This window comes from Cebidichthys violaceus, unplaced genomic scaffold, assembly GCF_023349555.1.
Source record: "Cebidichthys violaceus isolate CVI_PGR_0920_01 unplaced genomic scaffold, fCebVio1.0.p SCAF_100, whole genome shotgun sequence".
Lineage (NCBI taxonomy): Eukaryota > Metazoa > Chordata > Actinopteri > Perciformes > Stichaeidae > Cebidichthys > Cebidichthys violaceus.
This window is the reverse complement of record NW_027176264.1, coordinates 372,658-395,318: the sequence shown is the minus strand read 5'-3', so window position 1 is coordinate 395,318 and position 22,661 is coordinate 372,658. Positions and strand designations below refer to the sequence as shown.

The following is a 22,661-nucleotide window of genomic DNA, read 5'->3' as shown; positions in this document are numbered from 1 at the left end:
TGGAACCGCATTATGTAGCCACAAAACATCCTTGAGGACCATTGGACCTGCTCAAGGACCTACAAAACCACCTCAACGACCAATGGAGCCTTCTCAAGGGCCAGTTCAACTTGCTTTTGGACTGTTAAACCTCCTGAAGGACCCCTACAACCTAATCAGGGAGCCATGTTACCATGTTACCACTGGGATCTGTTAAAGCTCTACTGGAACCTTTTCAGGTAACTATAACCTACTCAAGAAACATTGGAACCACTTATACTACAGGGACTCCTTTTACCCTTCTCAAGGACCATTGGGACATTGCGGACCCCTGGAACCACTTCAAGGAGCCATTGGAGTTCCTCAACAATCATATGAATCTCCTCAAAGATAAATAGAACAATCTCACCACTGGAACATAACAGAGCCACAAAACTCCATGAAAGGACCATGGGACCTGCTCAAGGACTACAAGAACCACTGAACCAGCAGAAACAAGGCGGCGGCTCTCGATGACATCAACTCAGCCTCCGTCTGATTTACATCCTCCGATGACTAAAACTGATCACATGAACCTACTGGAATCTCTGGATACACTCTGTTGCTCTGATTATATTTATGATCTATAACATGATCTGGAATATCATCGAAGACCTCATACATCTTTAAAGGAGCATGAGGCCTCCTCAAGGACCCATAGAGGAACCCTGGAAGCACATCTGAAACCTGCTCAAGGACCACCATACCATTAAAAAACAAAACATTAAAACTGACACAATTTAAAATCTCAGTAAAACCAAACTTATAGACTTTAATGAAAGACAAAAATGGTAAATCAGCTGCACAACACTCAACACAGGAAGTAAATAACATTTCAGTACTTCCAGTCACTGTGGATGGACACATGTCCAACAACCTGTTAGACAGAGGACAAAACTACAAATGTTCAAGGACCCATAGACCCCTGCTGCCTCTTCTAGGACACCTGAAACTTCCCCAAAGATTCCTGCAATTGCTTTATGGAAACCTAGAAACTTGTCAAGGACCAATGCTGCCTTTCCAAAGACCCTGGAACCTTCTTAAAATACAGCAACTGAAGAAAAATAATGTAACAGCCAGTTGTTTTGTATTATCTGCCAGTTTGTGTCTTAAACTCTTTACTGAAGTTCTCTGCTGCTATCTGCTGGTCATTTTTAAACACCACAGCTATAAAAACATAACTGTATTTCCCTTTTTAAAATATTTTCTATGTGCCTACAGAGCTTTAGAAACAGGTGAAGCTGTCTTATCAACATCCTCAGCTGAGCTGGTCTAAAACTAAGTGATGGAGCAGAAGCACCGCTGCAAGTAAATGCAAAGTAACAGACAAAGTAGCAGAACGTTTTCACATTTACAACAGAAGCTTTCAAATACGTGAAACTGGAGCCGTCCCAGCATTAAGATTCAACGGTCAAACACAAGAAGTTCAATTCAGTAGTAGTACATTTCTCCTCATCAATAACAGGATCAGATTTAAAGTGATTATACAGTTAATTATAGAGTATCACAGTTTGTGATTCATTCAGGTTTATTTATATCATCCAATTAAGAGAGCTCAAATAAAAACACATCAGTCATCAAAAGATATATAACCAGTTGAGTGCTGTGTGACAGTGGCCAATCCTGTGGTTGGATTTTTGGTGGTGGGCGGGGCTTAACTTTACATAATTTGTCACTGATTGGCTCTTTTAGGCTCAATGAGGTGAAAACATTTTATTAACTTGAAATTCATTCTGAAGATTTGGCAACTTCTTTCAAAGACACAGTGGAGCTTTTGTGAGGTCATGTGACAGTGCACCCCCCCCCCCCCCCCCATGATGTCATCAGTCCTCCAGGCCAATGACGGAGTCGTTGAGCAGGAAGTGGGGTCGCAGCACGGACATGATGGGGCTCCGCGGGGCCCCGGCCAGACAGTACGCCTCGTCCACGCTCAGGCCACGGGACCTCAGCGTCCGCAGGGCGACGCCGCAGCTCTCCCGGCCGCCGCTCCACGTCACCAGGACGATGCTGAGGGGGCTGTCCAGCGTGCCGAACCTCCGTCGCATCTCGCCGAGCTGAGCCGAGAAACTCTGCAGAGCAAGAACGTTGAGCTACGCTTTTGAAAAAAAAAATTCTTAATTAAAACTGTAAAGACGACGTATTAGCGGGATGTCGTGTGCGAGTATACCTGAGCGGCCTGTTGGCTCGGCGGCACCGGGCCAGTGTCGGGCCGGACGACGGCGTCCCCGCACAACATCACTCTGAGCTGCTCTGACGGAGCTGCCGGCTGGTCCAGCAGCGCCGAGAGAACACCTGGACCAATGACAAGGAGGAAGATTCACCTTTTAACATCACATGTACCTGGACACATGAACAAACATTATCAAAACACACTGATTTCTGGTTAAACTGAGCTTTAAGGAGGAAACTATACAAGTTGAAAGCGACCAAGATATCATACAAAGTGTTGAGTGAGAATACGTTGCACAGCGTGAGTAACTGATATACAAATAGTCTATTTGGGGGTAAAGTGTTCCTTTAAGTTGATTATTTCTAATGTTGTAATATGTCTTTGGTCCAGACTAAAATATCTAAACAACTGGATATCAATCACGCATCAGCTGTGATTAATGCCAGAGAAGAAGAAACCTCCCGACCTTTCTGTGACGCCTGCAGCGCCTCGTTTCTGTCCGTCGACAGGAAGAGCTGCACATTATTTTTCAGTAAACTCTCGATGAAATCCTCCTGACTGGAAAAGCAGAACCGGCCGACTTCAAGACCTGCAATAGAGCGACGATGGCGTCATGACAGGAAGTCTTCAACAAGACTACAAAAACTTCAACTCTGATCAACTGCTGACTGTAATCTGTTGGTGATGGATATGATGGTTAAAGTTACTGTATATTACCTTAATGTCTGGTGCTGCTGCTAATTGTTGAAATTAGATTACCGTAATGACTGGTGATAGAGAGGATGGTTAGAACTAGATTACCGTAATGTTTGGTGATGGAGATTATGGTTAAAATTAGATTACTGTAATGTTTGGTGATGGAGATTATGGTTAAAATTAGATTACCGTAATGTTTGGTGATGGAGATTATGGTTAAAGTTAGATTACCGTAATGTTTGACGATGAAGATTATGGTTAAAGTTATATTACCGTAATGTCTGGTGATGGAGATTATGGTTAAAGTTAGATTACGGTAATGTTTGACGATGAAGATTATGGTTAAAGTTAGATTACCGTAATGGCTGGTGATGGATATGATCGTTAAAGTTAGATTACCGTAATGTCTAGTGATGGAGATAATGGTTAAAGTTAGATTACCGTAATGTCTAGTGATGGAGATAATGGTTACAGTTAGATTACCGTAATGTCTAGTGATAGAGATAATGGTTAAAGTTAGATTACCGTAATGTCTGGTGCTGCTGATGATGCGGGAGCTCTGCTGCTGTTGCTGGCTGTCGGTGGTGATCAGGACGACGTCAAACAGCAGCGACTCAGCGGGATTTTCCTCCAGCAGACGTTGGTTCACTCTCTGCAGCGCCTGAATGATGAACCAAATTAAGAATGTTCCTTTAGAGCTTCCATCTGGTGTTATTCTATATTGTTCTTTATGACAAATATGGAGCGATATGGCACAGAGGAAGAAGGTATACAAATTATTAAATATTACTATTCTTACATACAGGAATCTAAAATGGGTACCAATTTATCTCTGCACACTAAAACAGCAATAACAATTTTTTAATTTATGTTAAATTCTGACCTGCAGCAACGGGAAAGCCACGCCCATTCCGTACACATCTTCACCATCATCAGCTCCAGATTCGAACACTGCACGAGTCGTGACCGCAACAACAACTGCACGATCAGCATCTTTCTGTAGAGGTAGACACAAAACCTGCATCCTTATCCAACGAACAATACTCTACACACACACACACACACACACACAGGACGTATATGAAACCACCAGAATCCACCACAGAACCAACATTAAACACTACTTACAGTATGATTCAAAAAATAACATAATTTGAAGTGAAACCTGGCCTTTGACCTCATATAGTCATTTTAACCAAAGCATGCTGCACATATTTAGAAAACACTACGCTGTTGATCAATGTCTCACTGTCTCAAAGAATAGCTGTGCATGTTCTGTGCAGCCAGAGTCTCTCGAGTCTTTGCAGACACTCTTAATTTTAGCCTCACATTCTTTGGTCCGAATCCCTTTCACAAAACATGCAATTTTGGCATTGGGCCGGCAACAGGTGAAGTTATATCATAGTTTAAAATTGACTTATTAGTGTATTTAAACTACTAGTTCCCGTTGATCAATTCGGCATACATAACACACACTATATATATCCAGTTTCATATAATGTTTTACTATTAAAATAGGTTTGCCCCTTTCATTTTTCTACCACTCTGACGGATGTTTTAAAGCTCAAAGAGTTCAAACTGTAATGCAATAATGGTGATTTACTTTATGAGCTTCATGTCCGTGATGTTCTGTAGAAAATGAGGAAGCTGTCAATAAAATACGTGACTTTTTAAATGCAATCTGGTGGTAAACTCTTGAGGAATGGCACAAAATCAGCAGCGAGGCATGTCTAATGTTTGCCAGAGCTGGATTACAGTTGTTCTGCAAGTTGTGTGTGATCTGTCTTCGCAGAGGAGACATTCCTAAAAATAAAATCCGACTCAGGTGAGTCTTACCTGCTTCACGTCGGTGTTCTGGATCGTGGAGACCATGTCCGCCTCTTAGCTAAACCAATGCAGCTGAATCTACCAGTTTATTCACATGTCTCAACACGGTAACTACCACTGAACTGGCTGCAAAACTAACTTACTTAAAAAAGCTCCCTCTAGAAAAAGGGAAATGTCCGTTCAGGGTTCCGCTCATAAAGGTTCCGCCTGTAAAGGTTCCGCCTGACAGCACACCTCGGACGTTCGCTGTAAGAGCACAGCGTGATGGCGTCACTTCCGGGCTACCCCGCCCACAGCACAGTGATTATTATGGACAGGTAGAGACACAGACGGTTCGCCTTTTTTACTTGGGTTTTTTTATTACCCCCCTAAAAACCTCCACAGCTGGACTGAGTAGCTCGAGGTAGAGACGGGAGGTGGTCTGTCTGGTGCGGGTCTAGAAGAGGAGCGCGGTCCGGGTTTTGGAGCAGATTTTGATCCCGGTTTAGAGCGGGTTTTGTAACCGGTTCTGGACCGTTTGTAAAGAAGAGAAGGAGGGAAAGTTTGCCTCAGCTTCAGGTTCACGGTGAGAAAACCTTCATCTGCTCCTTTTATTCCTTCCATCCTCACCTTGTTCCCTCTTCACCTCGGTCCTCTGAGGGTGGACAACGCGGTACCGGCTCGGCTTCCTGTTGAGCCTCATCGAGGTCGACAGTTAAGCTGCGGGTGATTGGCTGTCATCAGGTGGCGAACACAAGCAGAGGGAGACTATTTTGTGGAACTATTTTCAGATCAGCCAGTCAATAACACAGTCACTGAAATGTTTGTCCTTCAGTCTGTAAGCAGTGGTGGAATTAAACTAAGTAGGCTACATGTACTCAAGTACTGTACTTAAGTACACGTTCAAGGTACTTTACTTTACAAATGACAGTTTTTTCATCCCCTTCCTGTTCAGGTAAAAACCACGTATCTCCAGATGTGTTGGTGTTGAATGTTTGTGATAAACTGAAGGATGAAGTGTTCCTTAATGTGTTGAATGTTTGTGATAAACTGAAGGATGAAGTGTTCCTTTATGTGTTGACGTTGAATGTTTGTGATAAACTGACGGATGAAGTGTTCCTTTAGTACTTTTACTTAAGTATAGGAACTAAATACCTCCTCTCTCTGTCAGTGACTTTAACATCACTCACCAATTATGTCAGTAAATACTCAGTTGCTACGACAGCAAACAGTTAAACAATTAGTGAGTCGTTGTGTCCGTCAGTCGTCTGACAGACAGAACAGAAGCAGTCAGACCGGTCCGTCTTGTTGTCCATCTGTAAACAGTCAGTAGATGGTGTCTCATTAAACTATAATGTTATCAGTCGGTAGACAAACATTCCTACATGTCCAGACAGTGTGTAGAATACACACACACACACACACACACACACACACACACACAAAAAGTCTTCCTCAAGCTACAGCCAGCAGCTGGTTAGCTTAGCTTAGCATAAAGAATGGAAACAGCTAGCCTGGCTCTGTCTGAAGGTAACAAAACCCACCTCTAAAGCCACTAATTACCACAATATATTGTTTGTTTAATCCATATTTATACTGAAATGTAAAAATGTCAATTTTGCGGCGGTCATGTGTCGGACTAGTGGAAAGAAAACATCCAAAATAGACATTTTGGTGTTTATTTTGCTACTTTGTCTATTTGTGTCTGTAGATTTCTTCTTAATTCACCAAAAAATAGAATTGGATGAAGCCTCATTTGCATATTCAAACATAACATTTCAGACAAACTATTATTTTCTTAATGTAAATAATCAACTGGGGAGGTTTCATGGCGATATCTATAAGTTAAATGTTTACCTTATCTGGGGTGTTTCCCCGGTGCTGATAGGTAGATTTTTATAAGCTTTGGACAGAGTCCCCCCCCCCCCCCCCCGTTTCCAGTCTTTATGCTAAGCTACGCTAACCCACTGTTTGCTGCAGCTTCTATACTTAACAGACAGATATAAGAGTGGCATCAATCTTCAACATCTGACTCTCTCTCTCTGAGATCCAGTATCTGACGGACATGGTGATCAGTGATGAATCAGGTTTTAGATGAGCTGGTCTGGAGACCACTCAGACTCCTACAGTCGTGTTTTATGGTCCCTGTTTGAGAGCGGAGGATGAAACATGAACAGAGGGAGCATTAAGAAGAGGATGAAACGCGTCCTCCTCCCTCAACAAACAGAATAACGGGTGGAGTGTCTGACTGGCTGCTTCAGCTGTTTGTACGAGTCTTTATGGGAGAGGACAGGCGCGTTGAGTGTCGACGCTCCCTTTTGTAAATAAAGCTTTCTGATCACTTGCAGGTCTGTCTGTAGTTTCAGGTTAGGGGGAGGTTTCTGCTGTCGGTTAATGTGTTGAATTATCTCACAGGATGTAGATGACCGGCAGCTTTAGTGTTGATTCTGAACAGTTGAATTCTTGTAAATCAAATGAATATATTCCGAGCGTGTGAAAATGTATCCTGGGAACTTAAAGCGGTCTTCATCGCGTCGCTAGGGATCGATCAGTTAGTCCGTCCATTACTTTAGTCCAGACTGAAATATCTCAACCACTGTCGGAGGTATTGTGGTATTATGTTGTACAGACACATTCATGCTCCCCAGAGGATATGACCTAATGACTTTGGGGTGATCCCCAGACTTTTGCTATCGTGTGATGAATATGTCCATCCAATAGCTGTTGAGATGTTTACGTCTGGACTGAAGACACAATGCCATCCTCGGAGCAAGAATTTAACGATTACCGTGGAAAAGCACATCAGTTTATTGGAATCAGGTTGTAATGAACTGTTTTGTGGTTCGTTTCTCAGTGTCCCTCCTTCCTCTAGTCTCTGCAGGGCCTGCCGGCAGTCATGTTCAGGTAGAGACCGGCTCCACGGCGCCCACCATGCGGAAGCATCTGGACAGGATCCGGTTCCGGGGCCAGAGGCGGGACGAGTTCCTGGATCTGGCCGATTCGCCCAACACCTCCGACACGGAATGCACCGAGGAGGTCGTGATTAAACCTCGACTCGTCTCCAGAGAGTCGGAGGAGCTGAGAGAGGCGGAGGGAGAGCAGCAGAGTGACGCTCAGGTACGCACCTCAGAAAATAACTCCTAAAAAGAAACATGTTTTTCTGATCCTTGTGTGTGAAATCAACAAAATTCTGTTATAAAATCTGGTTTGACCGAGCCTGAACACTGCTAGCTGTGTTCACCTGACTCTCTTCCAATCATTTGAATCCATAAAGATGCAGGTTTGTTCCCAACCTGCTACAAAAACACTCCGTTTCAACTCCGGCATTTAAAATCCTTAAATTAAAGTGCAGAAGTGACATCATGTACTTAAAGTTTACAAAGTAAAAGTTCTCGTTCTGCAGTAAAATGTCTCCTGTGACAGATATATTGTTATATGTGACATTATTAGATCGTTATTATGTTACTGTTGTAGCTGCTCCAGTGCAGCTCGTTTGAACTGCTTTATGTACACTTAGCAAGTTTAGTGGTTCCCAACCTGTGGTTCGGGCCCCTCCCAAAGAGCCACCAGATGCATCGAAAGGGTCGTGAGATGATTAATGGGTGAGAGAAGAAGGACATTTTTTAAAATTTGATCACTTTAGGGCCTCAAACAGTTGTTCAAATGAACCATGTGAGACGTTTTGATGGAAAATGTCTCTTTGATGAAACTGTTAACAGCTCGTAGACATCTGAAACGTGTCAAGTGGCCTCAAATAGACACTTCTTTACTGTAAAAGGGTCACAAACCACAAAGGTTGTAAATGAGTGGCGATAGCTAAATGTGTAATATTTACCTTTTTTAAAATGTAGTGGAGTAGAAGTATAAAGTAGCGTAACATGTAATTACCAAAGCAAAGTACAAGTACCTTTTTTAACTTGTACATACAACCTATGTTACGAAAATACCAGATGTAGAATATTCAAACGGAGTTAGTATTTTCAACATTTTTCATTGTATTTCACAGCGGTTCGACCACAGGTATATAGTAGTGTTGTTATTCTTATCAGACGTAGAGTTCATCTTATTCTGTTTGTAAATGCTAACATGTGAACTTCACCTCTTTAAGTAAAGGTTTTTAGTGTGAGTAGAGGAGGACCCAGCATTGATCCCTGTGGCACCCCACAAACATCTCTAACTGATTTTATTTCGCTGTTGTTTCGTCTTTTCTGTGTCGTCTGGTTATTTTACATTTCTGTCTGTGTGTGTGTGTGTGTGTGTGTGTGTGTGTGTGTGTGTCTGTTCCTCAGGCTGGTCCAGGAACTTTTTCTGCAGCTCTCCAAGACGACTCGAGGACGGACCTCAACGAGGTGAAAGGACACCTAGAAATCGCGTTGTTAGAGAAACACTTCTTACGTGAGTATGGAATCAGTTTCACCACGTTTTTGTGTCTAACTATTCTTGGTCCATTATTGAACGAGGTCTCTGCAGACGGCAGCCGCTAAACTGATTGTTACTATAAGTGTCTGACAACATTATGGAAAGGACCCTACAGAGATGGGACCTTTTTCTTATCTTCATATGTCTGAAGTTAGAGATTAGATTAGAGACTTAGATTCACTCCGACCAATCAGACCCAGAGCCGGATAGTTCCAGCCGAGTTAAAGCTAGTAAGTGGCTTTTGTCAGACTAAAAGAAGTAAAAGTGTCCTTTTGAATCTGTCAAACATCCCACAGCACACCAGCATGCTGGGTAATCCGTCAATATCTGTCCGTCAGCTTTATGTAACACACACACACACACACACACACACACACACACACACACACACACACACACACACACACACACACACACACACACACACACACACACGGCTATTAATAACCCTGTTGACCTCGTCTTTCTCACACACACACACACACACACACACACACACACACACACACACACACACACACACACACACACACACAGGATGTTGTTTTTACCCTCGTTAAAAAACATTAATAATATTTACAGGAATTAAACAAAAGTCCCAAACTTTACGTCTTGTCAGCTCAGCTTGGTCACTGCTGGATGTTATGAAACAGGAAGTTCTCTAATAAGTAGTTATGGGAGAAGCTCTTGATGTAGCAGAGGCAGCATTACATTCATGAGCTCTGCAGCCATTAACGGGTAAGTTCACCAAGTCTGTCTTAAAACAATATTCACCTGTCGTTTGTATATTGAAACAGTTTTTCCTCACCAGTAACTGTTATTTTTTTGGCATGTGTTTTTAACTTTCACCTTTTATAATCAGTTATATTTGTGACACTTACCATTTACTGTTTACATTCCTGGTATTGTGTACATTTAGTTTTTGTACCTTTATTTTTATTGATGATATTAATTGTTTGTATTATGTTTTATTTGCACCACGTATGTTAGAGGTGGGGGAGAAATAGTAAAACATAGTATTGCCATATTTTATAACACTGTATCAACATACTGACGCCAGGTATCGACCTCTTGTCACACAAACTGTTAATAAAGCAAATAAAACCTTTTGGTTATAGTTGCGTTTCCAGTCCACTAGATGGTGCCGAGTTATTTCTTGTGCTGTAGACAAAATGGATGTTGACAAATAATTTGCATAATTTGCAAATGAGAAAAAAGTTATGAGTTGCAATACGTGACAGTGTATGTTTTCGCAATGCTCAGCATATTGCAAAATGTTTAAAATCGCAGTAAGATTGTGTAGTGCCTTTTTTAAATGTTGTGATCGTGGGGTCTCTGGTGAGTCCCACCCCTAAAGTATGTTTTGCTCTTTTCCTTCTTCGCATTCCAACTGCTGCACCACTCTTTACCTCGAGATCAATAATAATAATACAAAAAAAAGGAGGCCAGATGTAGAGTCAGTCCCCCGAACGCCTCTCACCTGGCGGTGAAAGTGTGACGTCGGAGGTCAGAGGTGCTCACTTTGTCTCCATCATCCTCCGTTTCAGAGGAGGAGCTGCGGAAACTTAAGGACGAGTCCAATGTGGATTCTCTGAGACAGGAGCTGGAGAGGGAGCGCAGCAGGTGCATGGAGCTGGAGCAGAAGATCAGCGACGCCGCCAAACCCAGGTGACTGTTAAACCAGCTCGTTTGAGGCGTCGGTCAGAGCAGCTTGTTGTTGTTGTTGTTGTTGTTGTTGTTGGTTCGAGTCTTCGCTGAACGCGGCCGTTTCTGCCACTTCACAGACCTGAAGACTCACCTTCTCAGACGCCTAAAGCCCCGCCCCCTCCTCCACCTGCAGCCACCAGCACAGGTGAGCTTCTCTTCCAGCGCTTACCGGCCACTTTATTAGGCACACCTACACCATGTAATGTGATCCAGTATATCCAGTATCATCTTCTTCCTTATAATACAGTAAAGTCCTGTTTTTATATGAACGCACGAGTAATAATAATCTAAATATAGAATATATAATAGTAGAACAGTCACACTCGTATACTCTTATGTGTTAACATTTTAAATGCTGGAGCTTTACTTGTAGTATTTTTACAGTGTGGTTTTAGTACTTTTACTGAAATAAAGGATCTGAATACTTCCTCTACCACTGAGTAACAGAGTTGAATGTATAAAAACGTTTGTTCCTGCATTAGTTAGTAATTCTGTTGCATATAAAAACATAGTTTAGGTTTTATTTGTCCATATTTTGTTATAAATGTGTCTGAGATTTGAAACCTACAGGAGGGAGTTTGTTAGAATGCTAAGGAACACGTCGGTTACCTCCATCGGCCTCTTTCCTCCTCCCGTCCTCAGACAAACAGAAGGACACTTTGTCCGACAGCTTCTTGAAGGGGCTTTACGAGCGCTTCGGCGTTTATATCGAGGACTTCCGCTTCCAGCCGGAGGAGCCGGCGGTGGAGCCGGACGAGCCGCTGAGCGCCAAGAGGTAAAGAAGAGAAGTTTACTGACGCGGTGACTGAAAGCTGTTCTTTACTCTACGTTGTTGACTTGTGTTAGAGCTGCGTTTGTCTAATCTAAAGCACATATTCTGATCCACAGGTTGACTGAAAACATGAGACGGCTCAGTGAGTGTTTCTTTTCCGATTATACACGAAGGCAACACGTCACATTCTGTACCAAAAGTACAGGAGGGTGTGCGCATACTCCTGTGCTCAGAGAAGCACTTTAGATGCTTTATTTAAAACAATACAGAAGACACAAAGCTGAGGTTTCTGTCTGTGATAAATTCTCAGTCCGTGATTGGTTTGTTGTTGTTGTTGTTGTTTTCAGAACGAGGATTCAAACCTGTGACCAATTTCAAGAGGAACCTTACTGCCTTATCCAGCTGGAACTCCGTCTACACGTCGGCCATCGCCTTCATTGTGAGCGCACGCACACACACACACACACACACACACACACACACACACACACACACACACACACACACACACACACACACACACACACACACACACAAAATGGATTGCAGGAAGCAGACAATTTATTGCCAATATACTCATTTGGTAAATATCATGTCCATATTTTCTTAATTTAAATCTATTGAATTATTAAGAAATACCTTCATATAATTGATCTGCTTCATTAATTATTTGAGAGAAATTGAAGTCGGATAAATGCACCTTTTTATCCATTTATTTTTGTATTCTATATTTTACTTTTAGATATGTATCTCTAAGTACTTTATTATATATATTATAAATAAACAAACAGGATCCAGGATAAGAACACATTTTTCATATAGACTTGTCTTTGTCTTGATTCGTGTCACATTAAATTAATTATTTCTATATGAAGACACATTGCCTCAAAAATTCACTACACTGTGTGTGTGTGTGTGTGTGTGTGTGTGTGTGTGTGTGTGTGTGTGTGTGTGTGTGTGTGTGTGTGTAACAGGTCTACATGTACGCGGCGTGGCACGGCTGGGCCGTCCCCATGTTCCTGTTTCTCGCCATCCTCCGCCTCTCCTTGAATTGCCTCATCGCCAGGTCCGTGCAAGCCCCCCCCCCCTCTGTCAGAATCCGTAAACCGGGTTCAGCACAGATTTTAATCTCTGCAACAGTGCGTCACACTCTCTAACACACACACACACACACACACACACACACACACACACACACACACACACACACACACACACACACACACACACACGCACTCTCCTCACATTGACAAGCCTGTTTCCACTTCATAAGACAACTGGTGAAACGGAGAACAGACCTTTTTCATGGCTGATACTTTGTGCTGAATAATCTCTTTGTCGTGTGCTATTCAACACACTTCTGCATAAACATTTTTACACGTGATAGTTTGGTGTTTGGGAAGCAGTACCATGTTCTGTGTGTTTAACTTTCCTCTTGAGTAGCTTTAGAGGTTAATGGAGTAAAATACTTCCATCAGGGAAACGAGTTCCTTGTTTTCCAGTTTCTTGTTGTTTTTTTTTAAAACCACCTAGTAAATCTGAGCGGTTCTAAATTTAAATCCCCGACACACAGATATGTGGTGAGTGTGAAATGATGTCATACATCTCACCTGTGTTTTTCCCATGATGCACTTCTCTCAGAGGCTGGAGGATCCAGTGGAGCATCGTACCTGAAGTCTCGGAGCCCGTGGTGAGAAAACTCTTTTTACTCTCGTGTTTGATTTAGTTTTAAATCACTCAGCTCCACCTGATGGACATGTGAGGTTATTACATGTACTGTCGAATTAAGGAATGATGTTTTGATTTTTATATTAACATTTGGATCCCAGATTGTGCCTTTTTGATATGAGTTCATAAAAGTTACTGTACTTGAATACAATATATATTGTACAATACATATTTTTACTCCACTACATTTAATTTGCACGTTTAGTTACCAGTTATTTAGCAAATTATAGGTTCCGCACAGCCGCCCAGGTTGTTCACAATCACTCTGCTAAGAGATGTCCCGCCCTAAATCGGTGTGCAGGTGATTGACAGGTCTGCTCCGTTTCACAGGAGCCTCCTAAAGAAGACCTCACGGTGTCGGAGAAGTTCCAGCTGGTTCTGGACGTCGCTCAGAAAGCTCAGGTGAGACGTGACGGAGAAGCCGGAGCCTCTTAGGTCACCGTGTGACACCTGCAGGCAGATTTCACAACACCTGTTTGTTCTGTTTTTTTTTCTTTCGTCCTCACAGAATCTGTTCGGGAAGATGGCAAACATCCTGGAGAAAATAAAGAAGTGAGTTTGGTCTGCACGCACTTTGTTTCAGGTTACAGTGGACTCGTGGTTCATACACAGATCTTTAATAAGTGTGTGTGTGTGTGTGTGTGTGTGTGTGTGTGTGTGTGTGTGTGTGTGTGTGTGTGTGTGTGTGTGTGTGTGTGTGTGTGTGCGCGCGCGCGCAGTCTGTTCATGTGGGTTCAGCCAGAGTTGACTCAGAAGCTGTACGTTGGTCTGTGGGTGGCCTTCATCTCCTCCTGCCTGCTGCCGTTCAAACTGCTGGGATTCTTCATAGGTACGACACGACACCTGTCTGAGAGGACGTCCGAATGCTCTTAGGTTGTAGAAAGTCCTCTTCACACATATATAGATTTAGTTTCTGTACATGGAGAACAAGACAAAGATTCAAGAAGGGAATATTAGCGTAAGTGTGTGATTCAGTCCTGCAGAGTGTCTCTGATTGGTCTCCTCCTCCTCCTCCTCCTCCTCAGGCGTGTACGCAGGTATAAAGTTCTTCATCATCGACTTCATCTTTAAGAGCTGTCCCAAGCTGAGGCAGCGCTTCGACACGCCGTACATCATCTGGACCAACTTGCCCACCGACCTGCAGCTGAAGGAGCGCGGCGGCACCACGCTGAGCAGACGGGTCAGTGCCAACTCTCTGACAAGTGTCCGGCTCACAGACCCGAAGCGCAGGGGACACCTGGTGCAAACTGGTCACCGGTTCTTACCGGTCACCAGCGGGTGATCTCTGGTCTGTGTTGGTTTCAGGTCTCTGTTGTTGTTTTTCCTCTCTCTCAGCTGTCTGAGTGTGAACAGGTAGGACCACTGTGTGTGTGTGTGTGTGTGTGTGTGTGTGTGTGTGTGTGTGTGTGTGTGTGTGTGTTTACAGTCGCAGTGTAGAGGTCCGTAGTGTTTATTAGAGATGTAGAATCAACACTGAATGTATCCAATCAGCTGTTGTTATTAGTAGTCAGAGTGATAGTCTGTCTTGTTCCGGAGTGAGATATGTCAAAACCTACTCGTCGGGTTTGTTAGTGAATGTCTCACTCCTGCTCTCCAGAGGATGAACCCTTTTTAGATTGTAACAACCTTTCCTGTAGCGCCTCCTGCGGGACGAACTTAGGATCGGATCCGACTTGAATATTCAGGCTTTTTTACGCTTCAGGTTTGTGTCCAAATATGAATGTTGTTACCTGAACTGGATTGAGTCCAAATCTTTGTTTTGTCTTTAGCTACATTTTCAAGTTGGATCTTATCCGAATTTGTGGATTTCTGCTTCAGGTTTCACGAAACAAATGTTTGAAGAAAAAGTGCAACAAACATTGATGATGTCATGCAGCCTTTAGATCAAACGGGTGTTTGTCGTCTTAAGACCACTTTACACTTTTACAGTTAAACAATGTAAAATGATTAAAAACACACCGAGCCGATTTTATTAGTTAAAAAAAATGCTAATTTGAGTCAGTTTCATAAGACGATCCAACTTTGAAACAACGGTTTACACGTTGATACGTCACCAGGATTTCGGTCCACTTAAGATTTCAATGACCCCTTTCCTCTAGCGCCACCCTGAGGACAAACTCGGGTTAAATCTTACCAAGTGTTCATGGTTTTACCCAAATTTTAAGGTTTGTATCAACATTTCCTTTGTACTGACGTATGTTTTGGGTCCGGTTTTACCACCACTTTGGGAATGAATGTTGATGCCAGTTCTTTCCTCTCGCGCCACCTTTCATTTTTAGTTCCACTACTGGTAAGACTCTAAGAATCACATTTTTAAGAACAAAAACACGGAGACAAAGTGAAAACAAAGGCGATCGTAGAGTTCAGACCTAATCTGTCAAACAGCTGTGAACACACCTGGACAGGTGAGTTGTTCCTGTTGACTCTGTACTGCAGCTTCACTCTCTGGTCGTGTTGCTCAGGATGCCACCGCAGTACCTGCTGCTGCTTTTCTAATCCAGTGCCCCCCCCCCCCTGTCCAGTTGACCGTGACGGCCGGCCGAAGCAACCTCGGCGCCGCAGCTCCTCTGAGCGTCAGCCGGGACGAGGACGGAGGACGGTACTCCAGCACCAAGAGAGGAGCTTTTCACGACGTCTTCAGCCTGCCGGAGAGCGAGCGCCCTCTGACAGGTGGGGGAGGAACCGCCGCATCTCGGCTTCACATTTCAAACTGGAGAAAAATTCAATTTATTCATTTTGTACACATTTCTCTGCAGGACTGTAGCCCAGAAAGTCCCCCAGCGCAGTATTTACTCAGCTAAATGTTCAATTATGAGATTTATCTCCGAAAATGTGGTTCCAAATGTCTTCACATTGTCAGGAATTTGACTCTGATGGGAAATAATGAATTGTTTATTCCGTTATGACCCTTAAAAATGTATATAAAACCACTGGAATCACTCAAATAACCACCATGTTTCCACCCGCCAAATCTCCAGAACACGCTGCTGCTTGCAGCAGGTGGCGTCGCCCGTCGTCTGATTCTTGTTTCTGTTCTTGTTGTCTCAGTGTGTGACAACGGCTGGCGCTGCTGCCTCATCAACAGAGACAGGAAGACACCGACGGACTACATCCGCAACGGGTACCTCTACGTCACCGAGAAGTAAGGCCCTCACTTCCCGTCGGCTCAAGTTCGATTCCTTTTCTGTCACATTAGTCTGAAGATCTGCCTGGTATCTGAGCATACATACATTTTAAATAAAATGAGTCAATGGAGCGACGTGAGCGAGCATGGTTAGACGCGTCTGTGCGAGTTTCAAATATGTCAACTTGAGCCAAAAAAATGTGTGCTCATCCTGAGATTTTACGAATCTACTTCATAAATGTACAGAGACGAGGCAGAAAAAAGGGAAGAGACTAAATAAAGGAGATCAAATCTACGTTTTGTGAGGCTGCAGAAGAAGAAGTAGTGGTATTAGTTTTAGTAGTAGGGAAGTCTGAAGAGGTCAAAACTCCTGCCACACTTGTTGTATAAAGAACAAACTTCATTGTCAGACCAACGCGTTTACAGTGCTGCAGTTAATCATTCGTCAACTAGACGTAACGGCTCTGACTTTTCTCCTCAGCTATCTGTGTTTCGAGAGCTCCAGCTCCAGATCCGGATCCTCCAAGAGGAACAAAGTCATCAAGCTGCTCGACATCATCGACATCCAGAAGGTACGTAGAGCCTCTGGCTGTGTCCGCGGCACTGAACCTCCCGCGGGACTTCAATCATTCTTCTCTGTCACTCGCAGTACAAAGTTTTGTCCGTGCTTCCTGGATCTGGGATGGGCATCTCCATCGCGACGCCATCCACACAAAAGGTAGTGGACCAGTCGCGTGTCTATGTTAAAACAACTCTTTATGTTCAGCACTTTGATGTATGACTTGTGCTTTATGGATACAGTCTGATTGATAAAATAGAAGTTAAGTAGAAGTACCTTGAAATTGTACTTAAATTACACTTCCTTACCTTCTGTTCTCTTGCAGCCCATGGTGTTCGGCGCGATGATCCACAGAGACGAGGCCTTCGACGCCATCTTCACTCAGTACAGCAAGATCTTTAACATGACTACAGCCACCGGCCCGGAGACATAGTAACACCTCCACAAGATGGCTGCACACACACACACACACACACACACACACACACACACACACACACACACACACACACACACACACACACACACACACACACTTCACTGTGTTCATCATTGACGTCTTCAAACAGTTGCTGATTTTATTTGAGCTGCTCTCATGTGATTTTTGAGCCGCCCCTTCAGTCATCAAAACTAAATAGTGATTAATATTACATCAGCCGATTTGCAACAAATCTCTGATTTCATGTCAGAATCAGCCAACGACCAACGACCGATGCCGATCACTGTTCTTATCTGTTACAGAAAGCTCCCACTGAACAGACAATTGAATGGCGATCCTGAGTTCTAATTGAGCGTAAATTCTCAAGTTAAAGGCTGGTATCTCAAATAACCGCCTGCATAAACAAACAGAGGCCGAAACTTTGAGGAGGGTGATGTTAGCTGTACTACGTCGTCTCACGTGATAAATTCAGTATTTACATTTCTTTACAACAGCAGCTCACCACTTACTTTACGCTTTCTCTGTTTAACGTCAATAATTGTTTCCAGTTGCTTTTTTTAATTCTATCCCTGTTAAGTTGCAGTCAATGAAGCTCAAAACTTCCTGCACAGATGCTTCACATTAAAAGCCCTCCAAGGGCACAATCCCTCCTTTACTTGGTAGGCTTTTAATGTGAAACACGAGCTACGACATTGTTGAAAATCAGTCTTAAAGAAGCGTTTCTACATTTTAATTCGATCGCCGCGGTTTGTGAAGGCCGTTGTGTAATTTCAGTTTACTTCCATGGAGGTACATTAAGATATTACACCAAAAAGTTTACTACACAATGTGAGGTGACTACTCTATCAGCAGTTTTGACAATTGATTAATCATTTAAGTCACTTATCGATCAAAAACAAAAACGCTCTTTGTTTGGAGCGTTTCCAATGTGAGGATTTTTCTGCTGTGCTTTTTCTGTTTTATACATCGTTGTAAACTGAATATCTCTGTTTCGGACTGTTGGTCATACAAAACAAGACATTTGAAGACCGTAGAATCAAGTTATTAAGAGACAGAAATACCACAAAACAGCTGAAAAGGACATCTCACTTGTTAATTTTAAAGACTTTATGTGACGGACTTAGAAATATCTGACTAGTGGTAAAACTAAAAATATAATCTTTTAAGTGGGGCTGCAACTTACAATTATTTTAATTTTAATTCAATAAGTCTAAAAAATTTAATAAAAAAATTAGAAAGTAAGGAAAATTGTCCGTCACAAGGAGGAGCATCAACATATTTTTCTTTTGTCTGAGAAATAGTTCAAAACTCCCAAATATTCAGTTTAGAATGATAAAAAAAACCACCTTACTTACTTTCCTTATGGCAGCGTCACACTGACATATTTTACACCGATTTTCTGAAGAAAAAGAAAATGTGTTTTTGATTTAATAAATTGAATTTGTTGTTTCACAGTATTAGCAGATTCACATTTTTTTTAAACCTCATTAAGTTACATTAGTGTCTTCAGGGATTTGTAAAAACTTCATTATACGACTCTGTATTGTACTTAGCAGCTAAGCCTTACAGTCAGTTAATATTATGGTATGTTTTTTATGTGGTGGTAAGAGACGGTTTGTATTCTATGTGAATGTTCTAGAACATTTGATGTAAACCACAGAATTAACATCAACCTAGCTTCTTTTTTTGTGTCTCAGCTAAAAGCTTCAAAGCTAAAGCTAATAATTTAAACCACTAAATTTAATTCAGTGTATCTCTTTTTTGTTTTAGCTAAAAGCTAACAAGCTAAAGTTAACAATGTAACACACTAAACTTACTTAAGCGTCGCTCTTTTTTTATTTTAGCTAAAATGTAAAGCTAACAGTGTAAACCACTAAATGTACTTCAGTGTAGCTCTTTTTTGTTTTAGCTGAAAGCTAAAGCTTACAATTTTAACCACTAAATTTACTTAAGCGTTATTTTTTTTTATTTTTTAGCTAAAGCCAACAACAAAGGTAGTGCTGAAACTTTGACTAATCATTGTTAATTCAGCTAATGCTTTAGCTTCCTTTCCCAATCAATGAGCTAAGAAGCTAAACCCAAAAAAATCAAACAGAAGCCACTTACTGACGTCCAATATCGACTTTTCGTCCAATTTCTTTCAACTTAAGCTTTTCTCTTCGATTGAAGCTAATCGGCTAAAGCTAAACAATTGAACACAAAATAACCTGAAGTGTTTTTTAATCACAGTTCAGTTATTTTTTAGCTTTAGCATTCTTTTATAGCCAAAAAGCTGAGAGCAGTGGTGAACGTAAATTGAAGTTCTTGCTACGACAACCTTCATCTCTTTGTATTGTCCTCCCACATCCAGCTTCATGCATCCCTCAACACACTCATTACATTGTTTTGTTTTTTTACACCTGTTTGGTGTAGAAAAATAAAAAACATACTTGACATCATCAATAGCAAATTATTTATTCAAATGGTGAAAGTGACACAGAATCATTTTTGAAAGTTGGCAAAACTTAAAAAAAAATCATAACAATAACATTTTTTTTAAATTATAAGAATATAACGACTAAATTCAACAAGCTCTGTGCGGACGCACACCGTTATGCCAGCAAAGTTACAGAAGTCGCGTATAGCTTGTTTGACCCGCTGTCAAAACGGCCAAAATGAAAAGACGGCCTGCCAAAAAACCAGTAGACGAACTAAACTGTTTTAGAAAGGCAGCAAGCACAGATTACAAACCTGCAGGTCTGTGCTGGACACAAACACACCGACACCGGAACCATTTAGAAGCAGTTTATGAGAAAACTAGACACACCCGGAGAGCGCAGACAGCGGTGCAGACAGGTGCTCATCGGATGGTCCTTTTTCCTGAGTTGGAAACTAGTTCTTCTAACTCCGATGTGTTCATGACTTTTAACTTTTAAGGTGGAAACAACATGGACGCTGCAAAGAAGATGTGTTGTATTTTATTGTGGAAACAATATGTTAGCATTTTTGTGATGTTGTTCTGACTTGAGGGGGCGTTCACGAGCTTTTTGATACCACTTGAACGCAGCACAAATGCCCTATCTCGCAATGTCAATGTAAGCGAAACATAATGCGTGTGTAAACAAACAAACGGACAAAGCGAGCCTAAAACTTATTTGCTGTTGTTGATCTTAACGTTAGCCGATGTGTTTTCTTGTTGGTAAGGCTATCCTAGCACGGAGTTTCAGCCTTGGCTAAGAGGCTAAACAAAAGGCTAAAATATAAATATATATTTTAAATATGTTGAGCTCCTGTTTAAGGTTGCAATAGACAAGTGTTTTGCTTTGACTCATCAATATGTACTAAATGTTGTTTGCACAATGTAATGGCTAATGCGCTGGAACGACCGAAGTAACTTTGGAAAACAAAATGCAGCCGCATTGGGAATTAATAATATATTTTAATATATTTCTTGCTTTTCCCCTGATGGTCTGAATAAATACAATTAACTAAAGCTAATGAAGTTACCTTTGAGGACAACAGAAAGCGATCAATAATAACAATAATATCACACAACGCTAGAGGGGGGAAAGTTGAAAAGTTGTCTATTGCCACTTTAAGTTAATCAGCTAAAGCTAAACAACCGGAAACAAAACGGTGACGTTTTTTCTTTTGAATATTGAGCTACTTGGCTTTTAAACTTTTGATTTAAAATTTGAACCGAGATAAGTAGACGACATTCTAACGGGCGTTTTTAGTTTTTACATTAATTAAGGAAACCACTTTTTTTTTTTTTTTTGCGTCCTGATAAAGTGTTTGCTAGCCAGCTAAAGAGCAGCCATTTTACATGTTATGATAGTGTGTCTGTTGATGTTCGTCTCCACCAGTCTGTCACTGTGTATTAACTATTAACTGTCAGTCTGAAGGCTGTCTCACCAGCATTTATTACCTTTTATTTCACAGGAAATTCACTCAAAACAAAAGAATTATCTAAAGAAACAAACTGTCCCAAATTAAATCATTTTGAGTAAAGTGAGGTAATATTACTGGTAATAATTGTCTTTTAAATTGCACACGGAACATGCAGCGTTATGAAAGCGTCAGTATAACATTATATCAATGTTTTTATTCAAACACATGTTTTGATAGATCTTTGTCACTTCAGTGATTGGGCCTCTCAAAGCTCTTTCGTTGCCAAGTATTTTGTCTTTTGTAGTTTTCGATTTTTTTTCTCATGGAAAAAAAAAAGTTTTAGCTGTTTTTTTTTTTTTTTTTTTTTGCAGTATTGATGCCAGTTATTAACGCCACGTTGCCTCATTTAGACTTTGTGTGTTCTGCGCTTCCTGATTCCTAATCTTCCTCGGGTTTGTTTTGTGGTTTCTCAGGTTTTAGTTTCCGCCTCATTTACGTTTACGTAAAAGTAAAGTCTTTTGGATTTAATGGTTTTATAAAATGGTGTCAATGTACAAATGATTTCTGTTGTTTAAAAGTGATGTACATTTTTTTAAATTTAAGTAAAATCAAATGTCAAACACTGACAATCTCTTGTTGTTTCTTTGCAGTACCCGCTTCAGCCTGTTGGTGTCAGTAGAGAATCATCTGCAGGTTAAATTCTTCCTCTGTGGTTTCAAAAGGAAAGTTTGCTTCTTTTTTTTAATCATTGATTAAGGAAACCGTATGAACCACATATTCAATATAATCAGTAAATTAATATTGACACAAATCTCTTTATTTTTTTAGATGAGTTAAAACAATACAAGTTGAAAAACTGAGAAATAAATTGCTTTATAATTAATAAGGGTTTTATTAATGGTTTGAGCCAAGCAATCAACAGACACATTTTATTTACATCAGTTTATCTGCTTTCGAGTTCAACATGAGTTTCCATTCTTTCAGTTCGTCTGCTGACAAACGTTTCTGTTAACTGCTGTGTTGTTTAATGGAAGTTCAGAGTTTGCTTCTGTCATAATGTTTTACAGCCTTCAGTATCAGCAGGGAGGGGTTTTATTATCAGCAGGTGTGCGTGTTTTTTATCACCGGCTGTTTCTCTCCGTGCATCTTCTAGTTTCGACACGATTGTATTCATCCGTCAGTGCTGGACGACCATCGCAACCAGTGAATCATCAACTCAAAATACCAGTAAACCTGGGAACTTTTCTGCCAAATATATAACGGGAGAAGCTAAAAGACTAAACTTACCGACAGAAATTTCATTCTTTGAAAAAAAAAAAAAAAAAAGGATAAGAAATGTGTCGTAACGCCTTA

The 22,661-nt window shown here is 41.4% G+C and overlaps 2 protein-coding genes across 2 annotated transcripts; one reads left to right on the top strand and one right to left on the bottom strand.

Moving 5' to 3' along the window:
* Positions 1–757: 757 nt before the first annotated feature.
* LOC137886458 (cytosolic 5'-nucleotidase 1A) lies at positions 758–4,905 on the bottom strand. Its single transcript, XM_068728916.1, has 6 exons — positions 4,721–4,905; positions 3,768–3,881; positions 3,410–3,545; positions 2,655–2,777; positions 2,186–2,310; positions 758–2,087 (listed from the first exon to the last, which is right to left on the bottom strand). The coding sequence occupies exons 1-6, from the start codon at positions 4,754–4,756 to the stop codon at positions 1,842–1,844; spliced, it is 780 nt and encodes a 259-aa protein (XP_068585017.1). The 5' UTR covers positions 4,757–4,905; the 3' UTR covers positions 758–1,841.
* A 107-nt stretch (positions 4,906–5,012) lies between these two features.
* Positions 5,013–22,644, top strand: LOC137886449 (GRAM domain-containing protein 4-like). Its single transcript, XM_068728903.1, has 19 exons — positions 5,013–5,276; positions 7,563–7,807; positions 8,980–9,085; positions 10,657–10,777; positions 10,894–10,961; positions 11,459–11,591; positions 11,705–11,730; positions 11,936–12,027; positions 12,563–12,654; positions 13,230–13,278; positions 13,647–13,718; positions 13,825–13,868; positions 14,036–14,145; positions 14,342–14,496; positions 15,839–15,986; positions 16,365–16,458; positions 16,922–17,012; positions 17,090–17,158; positions 17,325–22,644. The coding sequence occupies exons 2-19, from the start codon at positions 7,622–7,624 to the stop codon at positions 17,430–17,432; spliced, it is 1,764 nt and encodes a 587-aa protein (XP_068585004.1). The 5' UTR covers positions 5,013–5,276; positions 7,563–7,621; the 3' UTR covers positions 17,433–22,644.
* Positions 22,645–22,661: the final 17 nt, after the last annotated feature.